The sequence below is a fragment of the Dryas octopetala genome, chromosome 1 (assembly GCF_963921425.1).
Source record: "Dryas octopetala chromosome 1, drDryOcto1.1, whole genome shotgun sequence".
NCBI classification, from domain to species: Eukaryota; Viridiplantae; Streptophyta; class Magnoliopsida; order Rosales; family Rosaceae; genus Dryas; species Dryas octopetala.
In genome coordinates this window covers 14,983,098-15,002,233 of record NC_141366.1, presented here as the reverse complement: position 1 = coordinate 15,002,233, position 19,136 = coordinate 14,983,098, and the positions used below count along the sequence as shown (strand labels likewise).

Sequence of the window (19,136 nt, the reverse complement as noted above, 5' to 3'; positions counted from 1 at the left end):
CTTATTTGGCAAAATGGGTAAACACTTTCAATGAGGAAAAATGAAAACTTAGGGTTTAATGGAGGAAAAATGAAGAGAAGAGGTTATGAGAGGAGGGGGTGTGCAATGAGAGTATTTTGGCTGAGGTTTAAGAGTTTGGGTGGGGTGTGTAAGAGTGTTGGGATGGGTGTGTAAGGAGAGTTTTTTTTTTTTTCAAATAATAAAGGTTGTCCTTTTTGGTCTTTTCTCTTTGTGTCAATTAAGTAATTTCACAAATTGGGTTGTTAGGGGTGTGCAAAGAGAAAAATAGGGGTGTGCAAATAGCAGCTCTCATTGAATATATCTACAAATGTATCGTGTACTTTGATATAAAGTTTCTATTCTAAACTGGAAACAGAAGGCGAGAAACGGATAAGTTAAAAACTCTCTATGCTTTTCTTCACTCCATGCTTTCTTGAGCTTCACACTTCATACCAAAAGGGGGAAATTAAGGGAAAACAATTATAAATACATTCTAACATCCCACTATTTGCATTGCCTATCCAAAGCCTGCCTAATTTATATATGTTGCATTTATTTCTTTTTTAACACATAGAAAAGATATATTCCCCAGTAAGGAAGGAGGATCAGACGTCATCATTTCAACAGGGGTAGTTATGCATCGTTGTGGCATCATAAGCCCCTCTGATCTGAATGTTCTACTTGAACCCTCTTGCTGCATCGTAGCGCCTCAGTTCCTTAAGCTGGCTTCACGAGAATTGAGATCAATATCGCAAATCCTCCAAATGAAATGGCCATGACAATGCGGCGAATAGATCAACACAACCTTTCTTCTTGAATGCTATATCTTGTAAAATTATGAGATTCTCAGATTCCCCATCAATGCCACCCATGAAAGTGATGAATAACAATACACACTTTACAACTTGATGAGTAGCAAGTGTTGGCTTTCATTCCTGAGAGTCAGCTTGCAAGTTACTTTCCGAGTGCCATATTGCTTATATTCTTAAAATCCGACTTAATTTGTAAACCTGAAGAAGAGAAAATCCATATAATAAAATGTCATGTCAAAAGGCAAACTAGTTTAGAACTACTTGGTGTTATCACAAGGTTTGGTTGAAATGGGGCATATTGAAAAGAGGTTTTCATCTTTTTGCTCCCACACGGTATTGGTGGGACTTGAAACAACAGAACCGAAAGCAAGATTGTGGATGACCTAGAGTACAAGAACACTACCCTTAAAAAGGCCCCAGGAACTACAGTGTTTGTACCAATTTGAACACTTTATTTAATATGTTTCCAAATGTGTGCAGTAGATAAAATACAATAGTCAACTATTTTATGAGGTTATCTGCAATTTGAAAACAATGTGTGGTCCTTTAGAAAAGTTGTTCCAAACCATCACCGTCTAAAGCACAGAAATTAATAGCAACAGTATACAATACTAGCAAACAGAATTGCATAAAAATTTACCAACCTGGGCAGTCCTACTGGGCAGAGGCACTTCTAAGCAGTTCTGGAGGCCATCAACTCTGCAAAGACCAAACAAAGAGATGTCAGATCAACACAAAGGAACGAACCAAAGTAAGTAACCTAAATTGAATGCAAAAACACGCACACATAAACTAAAAGAAAACATTAAAGGGGTAGTGGAAGAGTCAAGGAAGTCAACAATTACCTTTTGCTAGTAGTATTCCTGAAATATTGGTCATCCTTTATAAGCCCCTGACCACCATACCTTTTTTCATCTGTATTTAGTACAAGCTGTGGCCACAGAAGTCGAACACATTCATTTACGTATACATACATATAAACTAGACTAACTGATTCCTCAGTTTATGAGCCCAAAGCAGTGTATTCATGGAAGTACACAAATCATAAAGAAAATGATACAATATTAAGCTTTAGAAACTCTAATTCTGATATAATAAATTACTAGATGCTGGTTTGTCAAAACCTACTTGATACTCTCCAGCTTCTTCTACGCCTATTCCATATCCTTGATAAGTATCTGATGGATGAAAGTTAAATACGAAGAGAATGGGACCTCTTATGTAAGCTATTACCTGTAAACAGCAAAGAGATATCTTAGTAAAAGGCGCAAAATTCTTTCCCAAATGCACGCAGGTACACACAAAGTAATCGAATGGAACAGTCATCATACCATGGTATTGTCATTAACATGGTGAATGCTGGGTAAAACTCTTGCAAGTATTCTTTCATTTTCATCCAACTTCATCAAGTCCTAGGAAAGAGTTAAGATAAAAATTATTTTTCTAAGCATGATATCAAGGAATGTTTCCATCATGCAAAAAAACAAAGGTCACTAGCAACTTCAAGTTGAACATGTCAATTGTAAAACCAAGAGTGATTACAGATCCAAGAAACTGCATTTTTGGGGGAAAATAATTACTATAAACCAATAAAGAACAGTTATCTGCAACTATGGACAACAGCCAGAGCAATATCATAGCCAGATGCCACAGAAAGAACGCCAGAAGATCACAATATATATAAGCATGTCAGGGTAACAAGATGGTAACAAAAAGTTATTAGTTGACACCTTATCAAAAATAAACAAATTCCGATGCAATCCTTCATTTGCAAGAAGATCCCACCTACGGTTGGCAAGTGAAAACGAGAAATTGTTGCTTGGCATTGGGAACTCAACCCTCTGGAACATGAGAAGATCATTAGTCACATGAAATAAAGTTCTTGGACATGCAGGGGCCAGTAAACTCACCTCTGGATGCCCAAATTCATTGCCCATGAAGTTGAGATAAGCACGGCCACCAATTGTCAATGTAATTAATCTGATCATCTGGCTCAAGACCCAAAAATGAAAATATAAATAAACTAACCAAAATAGAGCATGAGACATGACTAACAAACAGCATACAGAAACTTTACAGAACATGTTACATTCATTGCAAATGTTTCCTAAACTGTCTACAAACAGCATCTTTTTCCCTGATGCACATTTTGAGTAGACATAACTTATTCTTCTTCAATGGTTTTGTGGAAAGTTTGAGAAGAAATACTATATAAGAAGCAATATGCATGTGTGTGAGCATGTATGTATATAAAACAGTAAACAAAATTCTGCATATTAGAATTTGATTTTCAAGATAGTAGAAAGATATAGTTACAACAGTCAGTACATAGCATACCTTGTGCAAGGAACAACCTCTGAGCAATAATTTCTCCATGTCATGAGAATTCTCCCTGATCTCACCAAACAATATCTCCGCAAATGACCGCCCTCCAGATATCGACTAACATGTAAGATTGTAATAATAAGGTGTAGCAATAAATCAATCACAAATAAATTTAAACAAGAAACAGAATTTATGATATAGGCTTAGGATATTTCAATAGAGTTCTTGACATGAAAGAGATTAAAAGGATGGTACCTGGTTATGATTTTCAGTATACACAAGCATTTTATCTGCATACTTTTTGTTGCCCATTAATGTGCTGACAATCTACAGTTGGGTTTAACATCAATGAATGTCCACTTTATGGAATAGAAAAACATGCGAGTGAATTAACAAGGAAATGACACAATCACACTCGATTCTAGGACCATATATAGCAATCAGATAATACAACCTTACTCATGCTCCAATCATGGTCCGGAACATCCTCAAGAAAAGATGACCACATCTCTGACGCAGAAAGATTGATGCAATAATCAAATCCCAATCCGCCTTGAGAGGTTGGTTCACATATCCCAGGATAGAAGGTTGCCTGAAAAATAAAATAAAAATAAAACTTCGTAGAAATCACAAAGTACAATGCGTAGTGCTAATAAACGAATAACATTATGAACAATCCGGCCATATATATAAATCACTAATAAATAGAGACAACATAGCCATCATCACAAAATGAAACAATAATGACATTGACTGCATTTTCTGGAACGGATAAACTAGAATAAAGAGAAATGAAATAAGTAAGTCTCTGGATCTGTAACCCTATGGAGGAACTAATCAGGCTCTTATATCATGGATGTGAGCTCTAGAAGAAATTTGCAGGTTTCACCTTTTTGATATGTTCCTAAAGCAGGAGGAAATAATATAACTGCACAATAATAAGAAGATTTAATTCTGTTTCTTTACCATTATGTATAATGATATCAATATATCTGCTGTTTTACTTGAATATGAAATCTTAGAATCTAATTTTTGGTGGAGCTAACATCCCTATGATCTGAACTCTGGAGCCCACTAGCAGCAAATATATGCTATTCTTTTAGAGCCTACTATGAGAAAAAGATGCCATATGAGCTTCATTATATGTCACACTAAACAAACATTTAAAGATCAATTGCTTACATCTTCAGCAATTGTTATTATGTCTGGATGGAGAGCATGAAGTATCTCGTTTGCCAAAATGAGGTACAACAATGCATCCTTATCAACATATTGATTGCAGTACCTGCAAAATAGCAGGGTTGATAAGATCTTAGCTAACCTTAACCATGAGGTATGGCACAAAACACTAAAATCAGTTGAAAGAAAAAAGTATTTATGAGGTTGACTATGGAATACAATATTAGGGCATATAACACCAGAGTTTATATTTTAGAGTCCTGGCAAAATATATAGTTTCATATCAGTTATGTTCTGTCGTCAATTCAACCATGTTTTTTTATCTTAGTCAACGCATTCAATCACCCATATATTATCATAACCAGTTGAGGTCTGTTCTTATATAAACAATAAAAATAAAAATGTAAAACAATGCGATTTTAATTATACAAGAGTGCACATCAAATCCTACAAATCCTAGCTTGTTACAGTGTAGGCATGCATATATTGTTGAATTTTCATTAGCGAAAGGATATAAGCCATATCCTGGGAACTCAAGATTCCTTTGTTAAGCCCAAGAAAATCTGGCTGCTATTATGAGTATAAATGTGGTTACATGTACGAAATTATAGAAGTTTCAATTGGTGTCTTACTCCTCCAAGTCACCGGTAAAAGAAGCAAAACCATTGTGTGTATACATCATTGATGAGAGTGAATGGAACTGAAAACCATCAATTTGGTACTCCGTGACCCACCTGTGCAAATATCATAATTGTTGAACCAAAGATAACACGCTGAAACAAAACAAATACAACTTCAAAAAACCAAAGAATAGCAGATAATATTGGTCTTTGAGCTTCACATTACCAGTTTAAATTCGAGAGGAGAAAATGCAGGACATCAAGATCACCATATTTAAACATTCTGGTACCCCAGTACTTGTGATGTCCCCGTTTACCTATTCAAGAAGATAATGCAAACAGCAGAACAAGATGATATATGAATATAAGAACAAAGGCCAATATTGTCAAAGAGATGAATCCCACATTGGTTGGATACCATCATTAGCATGAGTACAAGTACCAAACAGACATCTCTACTTAATAGCATAAGCTTTTGGGTTGGATGTTTTTTATTATGTATTTCATACAGATAGAACCTAGTTCGGTTTGTCTCTCTCCATATCTCATATATCACTGCAAATCTGACTTTTGTTAGCTCTTCGAGCATTTGGGACCCACTCCATTCAAGTTAGTTTATTAACTTGAAGCCTCACCATTATAGGAGGGTTAGCTGCCTATTTTTCCTTGGTTGATGGTTTGCATCAAGAATCAAAACAGGCGTTTATTTTTTTCTTTTTAAATTGGTTTTTATTTTTATGTTTTGCTAATAATTTGGTTTTTTTTTTTAAAGAAAAATTGTCTGTTAGTTCACCTTGAACCTTTTTTTTTCTATGCCTGTTGCACATGTGGAATTATTTGAAACTGTTTGTTGGTTTGAATTTGTTTTAGTGTAAAATAATTTCGGTGCTGGTTGGTTGGCTAGAATATCTATTTGAATCTATTCGTTTCCTTTTAAGGTAGAGTTGATTTTAATTGTATAAAAGAAATTAATTTGGACTCAATCCCAACCTAATAAACCAATCAGATCCAACCCAAGCTTTACTGTTTTGGTTTGTCTCAGTTTTTTCTCATTTCAGTCAATTGGGCACCAGATCCGACCCGACCCATGTCTACTCCTAGTGAGGCCTACTGTTAATCAACGGCAAGGCAAAAGTACTGTATATATACCAGTGTGGAAGTAGCAATCATTTGTTCCATCAAATAGTGACAATCCAACCATCTCATCTGCAGCTGAGTAGGAATGGACAATGTCTAAGAAGACCAGCAGCCCTAGTCCTGCAAAGTAAGAAAGTAAGGTAACAGGTCTGTAAGCTTTAATCATTATCTAAGCCATGGAAGGGAAAAAGATGTTGAAAAAACACATTATCGATGCCAAAATAGTGGATAAATAGCATTTATTCATGATTATTATCTACTTTGAACTATGGACTCGAAATACTTGTTATCTACAAAGTTTTATACCATTTTCATCAAGCGGTGTCATTTTTTTTTGCCAATAATATTCCTTTCTACACAAGAAATGAGCTGAGGATTAAAGGACAACTCTATATTACTGATGCCATCTCTGATACATCATTTGGAATCTACAAGCAAGACGTGAATCAATGCAATGTAAAAATCGAGGCCGGCACCTTATAACATTTGTTATCTTATTTTCTAGATGTCAACCTCAATATGAGGTGCAATACGAAAATAATGTTTCAGCAAGTAAAACATCTTTTGCATGAGCTACAGAAGCCAAGCTGTAGCACACAGTGACAAGTAAAGCATCAATAAAATCTTTGAGGTTACTGAATGAAATGAATAGAATCAGATGAATAGTGATAACCATGTGCTTCATCAACCAACCGCTTGAAGTCATCAGGAGTTCCGTACCGGCTGCTAACAGCATATAAATTGGTAACCTGAAATTTCAAAAAAATTGTTTGATCACATTCGTTCAACAGTCATGTAAATCAAGATCTAATGAAATTATTTGAACAAATGCCTCTTGTGCTTAACAACCCAAGGAAATTTACAAGTTAAATTTATCAATATGTCTAATGTGAGAATAGAAAAAGTGGAAAGAGTATTTGACTCACTCTATAGCCGACAGTGAAGTAATCTTTGTGTTCAATAACTCCAATCATCTGGATTGCATTGTACCCAGCCTCCTTTACATGAGGAAGGACCTGTAAGAAAAATATTAGAGTGCAAAATTGAGGAATTTGACTGCCATATAAGATATAGAAGATTTAAGTTAATAACGCAACAATCCAGGACTTGCCTTCTCTGTGAAATCACTGAAAGAAGAGACTTTTGGCTCTGATCCACTTATGCCAACATGGCATTCATAAATGCGCAAGGACTTTGGCACTTTTGGGTGTGCATTTTTCCATTTGTATGCATATTCTGGAGGTGGTTCCCAATGGATTGCAAAAGCTTGCTCTCCATCTGCATCTGAAGGTAAACAACAGAGTTCAGATGAAGTAAAGGTAATACAACATGTTAATATATATTTTGATACATCAGAAAATATTATAAATAGGATGATGATGATAAGACACCACAAAAGGGGGGAAAAAGCATATGATATTCCTAAAGAAACCAAAAGGATAAATAGAGAGAGAGTGAGAGTAGTCTACATCAGTCTTGATTGTGCAAAGTGATGCAGATTCTAATTTAACTCACATACACATTTCATATGGAAGTAAAATAGACAATAAATTCTACAAAAGGATCTTCAACAAAAGCATAATGCTGGAGGAACAAATGACTTTGAGCAAAAGCAAAGCAAATTTACCTGGTTGCACATAAGTAGCCCAAGCAGGTACTCGTTCCAATGGTCCACTAGGAGTGTTAAAATAGACCCTGTACTTGCTCCCATGAGGAATGCACGGACTGTACTTTTTCAACCATGCCTTCCTTCCTTTACGTGTCTCAAACCAATAAGCCAAAGGAGGCTTCTTTGCTCGAAATTTCTCTCGTGATACAGGATCAATCACAACATTGAAAATGTCGTACTCTTTACCATTGTCAATCACATCATAAGAAGGTAAGTTACTAGGCGGGTCATCTTTATGCTGCTCTTTCCATGCTTTATATCTTGTCTGTGCATCTGGTATTTCTTCAAGTTCCTCTAACGTTTGAGGTCCATTAGGCCCAAAAATCTGCTCATATAACTTTGCTGGTATTTCAAAACGGTTCTTTATAAACCGGTCTTCTCCAGGTTCCCAATACTCATCATTTGCTTTCTTAAAGATTTCATCGATGGTAACACCACTATCACCTTTATCATAGTCATCTGTGTAGTTATACTGTTGAAAATAGAGTTCATCTGGTTTTTCTCCATCCCTCAACTTATCTTCCAGAATGATGAACCAGTATCCATAATCATCATGGCCAAAATGACCCTCTTTTGCACAGTTCTCTGTTGGGGACCAACCATTGAAATCACCAACCAATGCACAGTAGCGAGCACCTGCATTTGACAAACTTATTATACACATATGATCTTCTAGATGGAAATTCCAGACAACATGGTAGTAGGCTTCTACAGAAAGATTAGAAAATTGACAAAGGCCTAAGAAACAGGTTCTTATCATGGTCCAAACAACTAGTCAAAGACAAGTTGACCAGAATCTGAATAAAGGCCCTGCTTAGGGTCTAGTCAAATAAGATTCAGACAGAGGAATAATAAGCATAATAGAAGATATATTAATAGAAAAACAAAAAGGTCATAGAAAAACTCTAGGCCATCATAATTTTATCAAGGAAAACTAATTGGCAGGAGACCAACATTTGAGAATCACAGACAAGAAATTAAAAATTCAATAAGGAAAAAGGGTTTAGGCTTATATCAAACCTGGAGCCCACTCCATATAATCCTCTCTATGTTCCGGGTGTCGGTGCATACCCAATATCTCAAATCTAGAGGAAAAAGATAACAACAGACTGTAAATCCCCAACCCACCAACTTGGGGTCAGCTATATGAATTCTTTATTTGTGTTTCAACTAAAGTACACCATAAGAAATTGCATACACAATAAATTGATTTTATAGAATTGACATTTCCACAAGAATATTGGAATTAATTATTTAATCATTTAAAATACGAATCCTCTTAAGTAAAAACAATGAAGTTGCAATTTAAAAAATCACACCCAGCCACTAAACTAAGATAATGGTTAAACTAAAACAATTGTATATGAAGAGCATTAAAAAACGTTGAAAGGGGGACAAAATGGAATTGGAGTTTGGTAGAACAAACCCAGAAGCCAAATCCCTGAGATTGACGTGACGATTGAAAATTTCATCTGTGAGGTCCTTCAAGGATTTATGTCTGCAAAATCAAACATAAATTACAAGTAATTCATTATATTCAAAATCTTAAAAAGAAAAAAATAAACCAATAGAATTAGACTTTAAACAATAACTCACTGTAAATCTTACAGACAGTTTCTTTGTTATTAAGTTTTAAATTTTTCTACTTTCACACACTTTCTGATCAATCAACTCAGTATGAATCATCTTTATATACCTTTCACGGAGGAACTGAGCAAATTGTTTATGGGAAATGCCGAGTTTGGTAAGGAACCCAACTGGGTCAACCCCTTTCTCACTGTCCTTTACGCTTTTCTTCTTCCTTGGCTGCTTTTGCTTTTGCGGTTGCTGTGGTCGCTCTCCAGCTGAGCACACAATCTGTATTCTCTTGGGAAAGGTGATTCTCTGAGGTCTGTTTAGGTGCTGAAACTGGAGAAATGTGCCGTTTGGATAGAGAGAAAACTTGGTTGAAAGTGAAAGTGAAGTCATGGTGAAGAGTTGTGGTAGTAGTAGTTGTTGCTGCTGCTGAGAGAAAGAGGTGGGGAGACAGACTGTTGGGTTTTGGGTTTTGGGATAAGAAGGCGGGTACCGTGTGTTTTTTTAACGACAAGAACGAGTACAGTGAGTTCTTTCCTTTGAAGGATTTTAGAGAGGTTTTTGAGTCTACTCGGTACTCGGAAACTCGGTCTAACGCACGTTGAGTTTTGACCAGTTAATGGGCCGGGTTAGATCAGCCCACTAATAGAATATACACGTCCAAGTTACAAGCTGAGTCGACCACTTAAGTGTCGAACCTTGACTATTTGAAGGAAATGCATTATAATATGATGAAGTAAACGATGAGTTTTTACGGTTATACAAAATAATTATTCATCGAGTGACCTAATAACAAGCATAAGTGTTGAGTCTGTTGACCCAAAAAAAAAAAAACTAACAAGCATAAGTGCATGGATTTTGGACTAGGCCTGAATTTTAGCGGATTCATTTTGATTTTTAGCTTTACCAAACTAAAATAAAATAAAAAATTTCATTTTCCAGTGAAGGCAGTAACTACTAGTTTCCCAAAAATTTGGCTTTGGACTCTTGTAGTTGGGGAGATGAGTTTGTTGAAAAAGTTTTAGTGGAGCAACATGCACTTTGAATCTGGATAAGTCTCTTGGAGACGTCTTTAAAATGAAGTTTCCATTGCAGCAACCACATAAAAATTTTTGGGTACATGATAAAGGTCACAAGCTACATGAAACTGATTCAATTGCAGACGTCGCATTACGGAGTGTGAGTGAGTGTTGGACACTCAACACTTGCTCACAGTGCAATGCGGACGTCTGCATTGGAACATTTTCTGAGCTACAGACGACCTACTATAATAAACGCATGCTCTTGATCAATATATAAAATAATAAAGGTCATGAGCTACATATGATGAGCAGAATGACAGTTATGAAACCTATGATACAAGCTTTGCCGGGACCAATAAATACATAGAATCACATAAATTCATCAAGGGCAAGGGCTGGAAGATACTAATTTGGTTGTTTCTTTGCATACTCCCTTGGCCCAAATATGGTGGATCCAACTCTGACACTGGTGCTGGCCAATTCAATCTGCAGGGATCAAGAGTGTTAACCATTATGTGAATAATCTCTCTATTAATGTCAAGCACAGTTAAGGGATAAGAATTGCAACAAACGTTTAAAGGACATAAAATGCATGTCTTATGCGTTCTGAAAATGATTTAATCCAAGATCCATGGGACCATCCGTCCACAAAGTTTCAAAGTGCAGGTATAAGCATCTCATAAAGCTCCCCAGGGCCAAGGCATTTATAAAATGCTACCAATGCGTCTGCAAAATATTTCCCATAAAAATTCGTTCCCTCCTCAAGCTGGTACTTCAAAATTACAATTTAAATAACCATGAAGGTCTATGTCTTCAGGGAACCATTGAATGAACCAAGCATGACTGAGCGGAACATTTATAATAAGTTCAGATTTTCACAGGTTATGCTACTTTAAGGTGTAGTAAAGGATACAGCAACAACTGTCATCCACATGGAAAATATGGCATTTCATACCGCTTGCTCAAAGTCACCAGACATGCCCATTGACAGCTCACAGTGCTCCTCTGCCATACCAAGTGCCTTGCAAACCTCAGTTCTACACTTTGATAGCATCTGTTGAATTACAATATATGAAAACTAAGCAAGTTAATTAACAACAGGAAGACAGGGGAAAAACAAAAGAAATATAAAAAGAAAAAAATATAAATAAAACTACAGTAATAGGCCTTTCCAGCACTAAGTGGATATACCACCAGCCACTGTAGCCAAGGTGATACTATACTAGTACTTCTCCCCATTAATAAGGAAACGTCATAAGTCCAACCCACAACAGGAATAGGGACTGGGAGGAAAAAGGTTACCTATAAATTGCATAGCCTACAAATTACAATTTCATTCCAAGAAAAAAAGGCATTGAGTGGATATGATTAGATTCTATTTTAAATATATGATTCTATTTTAATTATATATTAATAGAATTGACAATATAAGGATAAAGAAGAAACATAAAGCATGTGAGTTTTGACTGTTTGTGAGACAGAGCCTATATTGAATGCTTTGAGAAACAAGAGCCAAACAATGTCTTTGTATGCAGTTTCCACGCACCCCATTATGCAAGTACAAAAATTACCCTGAAGTTCTCTGGAGTTGATGTATAGTCTGGCATCCCTATCGTCATTAAGCCAGAAAGCTGTAGATTTGGGCACCGCAATTTGACGTATTTCGCAAGTTCAACACAACCAGAAGGATCAACACCAGATTTCGCTGCGAAAAATGACGGAGAAACACATGAAGTAGGTGAGGTGCGGCAAATTACTATTTAACCCAGAATTACGGGAAAGAATATTGAATTCAATATTAAGAAAGCATATGACCCTACTTTCTGCATGTGACCAACTATCAAAAATATCTTGACTACGGATAGGGTTGACTGCCTTAGCAAGCAGCTGAGTTCAAATTCAGTTCTTGAGGCCACACAAAATCAAAACGTTGTTGATTGGTATGGAACACATAAAAATATGGAGAAGTGAGATGATATAGTTACTAAACTTAAGCATTTAGGTTGTGCTCTTGGGATGAAATACCATGTGTTGCATTTAATCATGTTTACGTTAAAAACCACAAAATTAATTGAGGGGAAACATACTTTTATGCAGCTAAAAGGGGGGAGCAGGGAACAGAAAGTTCAACAACTTCAATGCCCCTGATGTCCCACTAATGCTAATTAATCAACATGGACTGCTTAGTGCAGGAACGAGTGATGATTTTGAAATTACTCACATACTTCTCCACTCGTATTTACTTGGACCAAAACCTTCAAAGGATTTCTTCCATGGTTTGAAACTGCACGGTCAAGATGATTTGCAATCTGTGGATTATAAACACAAAGTAACGTATTATCATTGTGACTGATATAACACAAGAATAACTTCAGTTCAATGATTAATCAACTGAAAGCTATGACAGTTTTCATGACATGTTACCAGTAATTTTGTTTAAAATACAATTACATGAATTTCCTTCAAATAAAAATTACAGAAAACAAATCATTACCTTCAACAAATAAAACAGATATTGGACTTGTCTTTACCTTCTCATTGTCTACTCCCTCAACCAAAGCCAGATTCGGGACTCCAGCTGCATATAGTAACAATCAATGTCTTAGCTCTCAAAAGATGATCATGAAGTTAACAATCTGCAACATTACTTAAATTTTTCCTAATTTATCCTCTAATTCTCCCCGCATTACATTCTAATCTTGATTCCATTCCATTCCAATGTTCATTTCAGCAACCAAACATTTGGGTCCTATCAAAAGTAGATAAATTTTCAGAAAATCATTAAAATTGAAAAACAAAAACAGAAACAAAATCATACCCAGAAGCGATTTGACTTTGTTGCTCTGCAAGTGCCCAACAAAATGCCACTCTATGTCTTCAGGAAGCTGCAGACTCACACACGTTCACTAGCTCGATAAAACGCTGCGTTTCAAGCGCACATACATACACATACTTATAGAGAGAGCGACAGAGACAGAGACAGAGACAAACCTGAGGAGCTTTTTCGAGAATTTCCTGGACGTAGTTCTCGCCAAAACGACGGTGGCCGGCGTCGTAGACTTGGCGGATGAGAGAAACGGGCTTGGTCTTCGACACGGCCACGACCCGCACCTGACCAGGATTCCGGCCCGAACGTTCCGCGGCCTGCCCCACTCGGAGCATGACCGACCGGAGCGCTGATACGGCAGCGTTTTCGACAGCTGAAGCAGCCATGCAAAGGGTGTTTGGAATCTGGACCGTTAATCCGTTATACTTCCAGTTGCTGGGTTTCTTCTTCTTGGGCCTTCGTTGTGGTTTCTATGCAGTATGAAGTTCCGGGGTATTTTGGTAAATATGAAAATGTCAAAACGTAAGGCCATTGGATTTCTTCTTCCCGGACATTTTAGTTGTGGTCTCTATTTGCACCCATCATCACTCATCAAAAAGTATCTTATTTTTCTCCCATTATAAAACTCTATTAACGTAGTTTATAAAGTAAATTATTTTAAAAAGTCTATTTTCTTTAGTAATAAATAAACCAACTTCAAAGATTACAATGACAAATAAGTCTATTTTTTAACAAATAAATCCACGTTATAACAAGTTACGTGTTTAAAGTGTTGAGTGCTCGTCACTCTGCCAAGTGCTCGACATTTTTTTTTAACTAGCAGATTGCCATTATCGAACAGTAACAATTATTATCATTGTCAAACAGTAACAATTAGTTATTGTCACTGTCAAACAGTAACAATTAGTTATTGTCACTGTCAAACAGTAACAATTAGTTATTGTCATTGTCAAACAATAACAATTAATAACAGTCATTTTTACGTTATAACGCGGGTATATATGACTCAATAAGTTTAAATTTTGTGTTTTATATTAGTTTCATTAGTTTTTGACATATTTATGTAAAAAAAAAAAATATAAGGTATATAAAGTATTATTTTTAGAAATAATTACTCATTACTACACATTTGCTATGGTTTTTAACTTGTAATACCATTATTGTTAATATATAACAATCAGGTTAGTTTTATTAACAATCAGGTCATTTTGAGTTGGTACCAATTGGTATTAGCCATCAAAGCAATCCAATGGTTGCTAATTTTTTAATTTTTTCAAAACTCTCTTAAACTCTCTCACGTGTTTCTCTCTCCCTCATTTCTGAAATTTATCTTCTCTTTCATCACTCTATTTCTCTCTCCCCAATCACTCTCTGTGTGTTTTCTTTTGCTCTCTCGCTGCAACTTTCTTCGACGGCGTATGTGTGCATCCGGCCATGGATGGCGACGAGAGGACCACCCCTGAGTTCCTCTCTCTTCCCTCTTCATCCCTGTGAGCTCGGAACACCCGGCAACCCCCATACCCGATCAGAGCCCCGATGTTGACTCAGATCCCGGCCTTGTCGCGACGTTGTAGAAGAACAAGCCAAGTTCATCACTATAACAACGCCTATAAAGTTATTGGGGAAGCCAACTCCACCCTCATGCCTTCATTATTAGTAGTAGGTTCTTGATTTTTTTTTTTTAGTTAAGTTTCTGAAACTGCAATTTTCTGTAGTTTCTGGAACTACAAGTGAACTGAAACTGCAGTTTACACTATTACTATTTACTAACATTATATGATTATAGTATTATATAATAACTTAATAAGCATATTAATAATTTATTATAGTATACAAACGAAAAACCTATTAAATATGTTATGATTCACTAATTAAACAAATAAACTAGTCAGCTCACTTGGTTGAAAGTTGAAGTTTGTTCCATGAGGTCTCATGTTCGATTCACAACATAGCTAAAATCCTATATTTTTTTTATTGAAGATATATTGTCTGTAAATGAGCTTTGAGCCGGGCCTAAACCGGCGGGCTTTGGGCGGGCCTAAGTGGGCCGGGCTTTGGGCGGCCGTGGGATTCAAGGGGATGGCCCAAGCCCAGCCCAATGACTATTTGGGTCGGGCCGGGCCTTGGGTAAAATTTGGGTCGGGCGGGCTTCGGGCCTTGGGTTTTTTGGTGACCCCTAACTTGAAAGACGTAAAAGTCAAGTTGTTCTAACAAGTACATTAATATCAAGTACATATCTTAACCGTTCTTAGTTTCAATATCCAAGCTAAAGTGAAAATGGAAATAAGAGCAAAAGCATAAACTAGCTAACAAGTAATTAACTAGGTAATTTGGATCCTCTCATGTCTTGACAATCTTTGGTTTTTTTTTTTTTTTTTTGCCATTGATAATCTTTGGTTTTTAATCAAGAAATTTAAGAATTGTTAATAGTTGTTTGGGCCATGTTGGGCTCATGTTTAGGGAATTGTAAAGGGGAAGACATCCTATTCATTATAAATAAAATCTTTACCCACTTAAAGATGATTGCTCTCTCAGCTTTCTATCTAGAGTTTAATGCTCTATCTTTGTACAATTGTAACACACTTTGTTCATAACGGAAACACAACCAAGTAGACGTATGGATCCTTTATGTGATTGATTGTTTAGATTTCCGACGTTTATGGCTTGAGTCCATTTTCGAGCTCCAACAACAGTAAACCTTCAAAAGTACTAATATTGGATTTCTACTTAGATCATAAACCAAAACGTGACATGATAAGAAGATGATCTAAGTCCAATGAACTTAGATTCATGAGCGACAATTTAATATCGGTGTATTTCCTAACCAAAAAAGAAAAAGAAAAAACTGGGCTGTAGAAATGGGATCGGCAAGGCTTGAGATAGACTAGGTTCTAACTATTTTATCAGATGGTGGGCCTCCTGGTAATGGGCCGGGGATGACCGACGAGGCTTGAGATGAGCTAGGTTGATTTTCTGTCTTATCAGAAATCGGTGTGTTTTTTTTGCTCTTGCTTATTAAGAATTTAGTCCAAGTAAAAATCTCGAAGCCCAATACAACGAGAGCAAAGAGCCCAAGGATTCCAATGTAAGCCCATCGCCAGGTTTTGTCTGGCTTCAAAATTGCAATGCCTTGGAATATGTTCACTGAGATCACAGCCAGCAGTGCATACCCCAGAAAATGGTGGTACATGTTCCAGTATTTGCGATATTCATCAGTTGGCCCGGGCCTTAAACGCAGAGCAAGCATCTGTTAAACGACATGAAACAATGTCACCCTTCTATGATTGCACACCAAAAGTGGAAATCATGTACACACACTGAGAGAGCTAGTGAGAAGATCGAGTAATTCTTCAACACTAAGTAGGATTTTAATAACAATTGCATGAACAATAATAATAGAGCCACCAAATGATGTGTCAATATTAGTATCTTATCTATGTGTTCATCTTTGGTATAAAGATGGTATGCATACAATATGTTTAATAGTGAAAAAGCAAATTCGTCAACATTTAAAGATTAAAAAGTAACTACATGTTATATAGTGTATGTATGATATAAATGAAACAGTATGATGTTATTTAGTGAACAAATTAATCTAGTAAACAAATTTGATGAGTGTTACGGTACTCATCTTATGAGAGAGAGAGAGAGAGAGAGAGAGAGAGTTGAGTGAATTACTTGTAATGTAATGAATGCAAAGATGAAGATGGCGAGAATTCGGTGAGTGTGGAAGGCGTAGTGTTTGGAAGCATGTCCGAGCCATATTCCGATGGCCCAACCAGCCGTGCCAAGAAGGTAACCTACGATCTGACAGGAGACATGAAGAGTATACCACCTGGAACAAGAATAGGGGTATTTTCTGTAATACCTTGCTATAATCACCCCCAAGGGCAACAGTGTTCCCCACCCCACAATATTCAGAATCCCATGCACCTATTACGAAATATTAAAAAGAGGATCAAAATTAAGAGTAATACTATATATTTATTCACTACATTGTTGATTAATCCATCTATTACTTGTGTGTCTAATGTAAGTCTCATCTATGTAAAAATAGGATCACCAAATATACATAGGAATTAGGCCCCACTTGCATGGATGAATGTTAGTAACATCTTACCGTTCTACAGTGATGCCGGCGATGTCCTATGCTAAGACCACGTCCGGTGTTCAAGTCTATAGTCTCCGTGCTATCCACATTCTGTAGAGCTGTGTGATGCATCTTTGGCTCCAGAGAATCAGCATCGGCATCGAACCCAACTTGCCAAACATGGTTCAGCCTCGAAATGTTGTACTCGCCTGTATCTTTAGGCAAAACCAGCGTTGCAAATATTGACATGTACCTATTGATCGGGTCTACATCACTCTTCATGTTCTGGACAACAACATCACTAAAATTCAGCGACGGCTGCAGTCGACAACCCTGCTTGGTATCGCTGGTGATGTTGTATTGTTTCACCACCAGAGACCCATTTGGCTCAACAATGCCTATGATGGCTCTGGTCCCAACCATCTCAGGCCTTTTTCGACCTGGGTTCACCCCCCAAGCTACCCATTTTACCTTATGCTCATCTGCAGGCAATCTGATGCTGAATAAGATGTCGATCTCAATCTGGGTCTTGTTGTGGACGTTCCAGCCCAATTCAGCTCCCAGAGTGACCAATTTCTTGCATTGGGTCATCTTCATGATCGTGGGGTTTATGGGACTACAATTGGACAATTTGGGTGGCTCGGCAATGGTGAAGAGGAAAGAGGACAAGGCCAGTATGAGAAATGTTACAGATTTGATACAACACCACATTTTTGACTAAATGACTGAATGGTTTACAGGTTTCATCAAAGTTGCTGTATATGGTATGTGCCTTGTTGTGAGGAGGGTGAATGTTCTTTTTGGCTTTCAAATTGGGATAAGATTAAGGGAGAAGTTAAGCATATATATATAGTTTTTTTTTATTTCACTTTCTTTTACAGCTTGTTGGGTTGGGTCACATTGTTGTATATATGCACTTTGTATGTGGAAAAATTGTTGTCTTCAGGAGTACCCTAGCCACTTTTTTCTGCTACCTAGCTGTCGGAAAGTGATGTTGGGTGAAAGTCTGATTCGTTGTTCTCCAATGAAGATGAAAGTGTTATACTTCTTGAGTTGTTGTTGTTGCTTGTCAAATGCTACAAGAAATGTTCTTTAGAAGGTCTTGATGGTGAAGTTTCTTCATGTTAAAACTTAACATGCATTAGAAGGTCATGGATCGGAACAAAGTCGAAGTATAATTAATTAATTTGCTTATAGCCTTTTAGAAATGTCAGTATATACAGTTAACTAATGACTAATTTTCTTTTTAGTCGTTCTTTGAACATTTGTATATGCGTGACTTTCTTTTCATAAAATATTAACATGTATGTGAGAGAGGCCCACATGCATGTTAGGAAAGATGTTATAAGTAACTCTTACATACAAAACTTCTTCCAAGGTTTGGCGTTCTGCTAGTAGCAGAGTTCCAAATACTTGCAAAAATTAGATAATCATCACAGCTTTCCAATATAAACAATGCATAACTCTTTACATGTAACAAGTTATTCATTTACAAACTAATTATAATTTAACAAATATTGACTTATAATGAGGAATTAGTCATTAAAAAAAGAGCAAATTACAATTTAGTACCTCAACTTTACATGCTATTTCAATTTAATTAATACCTCAATTTTGAAAACTTACAAAAATGTACCTCAACTTTCATTTTGTGTCAAAATAGTACCTCCGTTAACTTTTTTGTCAAATAAACCGTTATCTACTGACGTGGCAGAGGTATTTTCGTCTTTTTCTCTAAATTTAAAAAATAATAATATTTTTTAAAACTTTCAAATTTTTTTTAATAATTAAAATAACAAAATTTCATAAACTAAAAAAAAACATTTCCCCTTCCTCCTTCCCCACCCATACCCCACGCAGAACCACTCTCATCCCCCTCC

General features: G+C 36.5%; 3 protein-coding genes across 4 annotated transcripts; all 3 read right to left on the bottom strand.

Moving 5' to 3' along the window:
* Window positions 1-292: 292 nt before the first annotated feature.
* EMB2729 (Alpha amylase family protein) lies at window positions 293-9,814 on the bottom strand. 2 transcript variants are annotated; one of them, XM_086228038.1, is made up of 21 exons: window positions 9,439-9,814; window positions 9,169-9,240; window positions 8,763-8,827; window positions 7,701-8,378; window positions 7,185-7,357; window positions 7,000-7,089; window positions 6,747-6,822; window positions 6,086-6,193; window positions 5,163-5,253; window positions 4,949-5,050; window positions 4,320-4,422; window positions 3,592-3,729; window positions 3,393-3,464; window positions 3,150-3,254; window positions 2,723-2,800; window positions 2,543-2,653; window positions 2,144-2,224; window positions 1,941-2,045; window positions 1,658-1,743; window positions 1,457-1,511; window positions 293-1,010 (listed from the first exon to the last, which is right to left on the bottom strand). In XM_086228038.1, exons 1-21 carry the CDS (start codon window positions 9,708-9,710, stop codon window positions 978-980), a joined length of 2,694 nt encoding a protein of 897 aa, XP_086084164.1. In that variant the 5' UTR covers window positions 9,711-9,814; the 3' UTR covers window positions 293-977. The 2 variants fall into 2 exon arrangements, with proteins under 2 accessions (XP_086084164.1, XP_086084172.1); XM_086228046.1 differs by lacking the exon at window positions 8,763-8,827 and having other exon boundaries at window positions 9,439-9,579.
* A 771-nt stretch (window positions 9,815-10,585) lies between these two features.
* Window positions 10,586-13,714, bottom strand: LOC147298338 (uncharacterized). The gene is made up of 7 exons (XM_086249550.1): window positions 13,331-13,714; window positions 13,158-13,224; window positions 12,871-12,917; window positions 12,561-12,648; window positions 11,911-12,044; window positions 11,295-11,393; window positions 10,586-10,825 (listed from the first exon to the last, which is right to left on the bottom strand). Exons 1-7 carry the CDS (start codon window positions 13,550-13,552, stop codon window positions 10,745-10,747), a joined length of 738 nt encoding a protein of 245 aa, XP_086105676.1. The 5' UTR covers window positions 13,553-13,714; the 3' UTR covers window positions 10,586-10,744.
* Window positions 13,715-15,967: 2,253 nt separating this feature from the next.
* Window positions 15,968-17,853, bottom strand: LOC147298337 (cytochrome b561 and DOMON domain-containing protein At5g35735-like). The gene is made up of 3 exons (XM_086249576.1): window positions 17,287-17,853; window positions 16,845-17,099; window positions 15,968-16,413 (listed from the first exon to the last, which is right to left on the bottom strand). The coding sequence occupies exons 1-3, from the start codon at window positions 17,851-17,853 to the stop codon at window positions 16,051-16,053; spliced, it is 1,185 nt and encodes a 394-aa protein (XP_086105702.1). The 3' UTR covers window positions 15,968-16,050.
* Window positions 17,854-19,136: the final 1,283 nt, after the last annotated feature.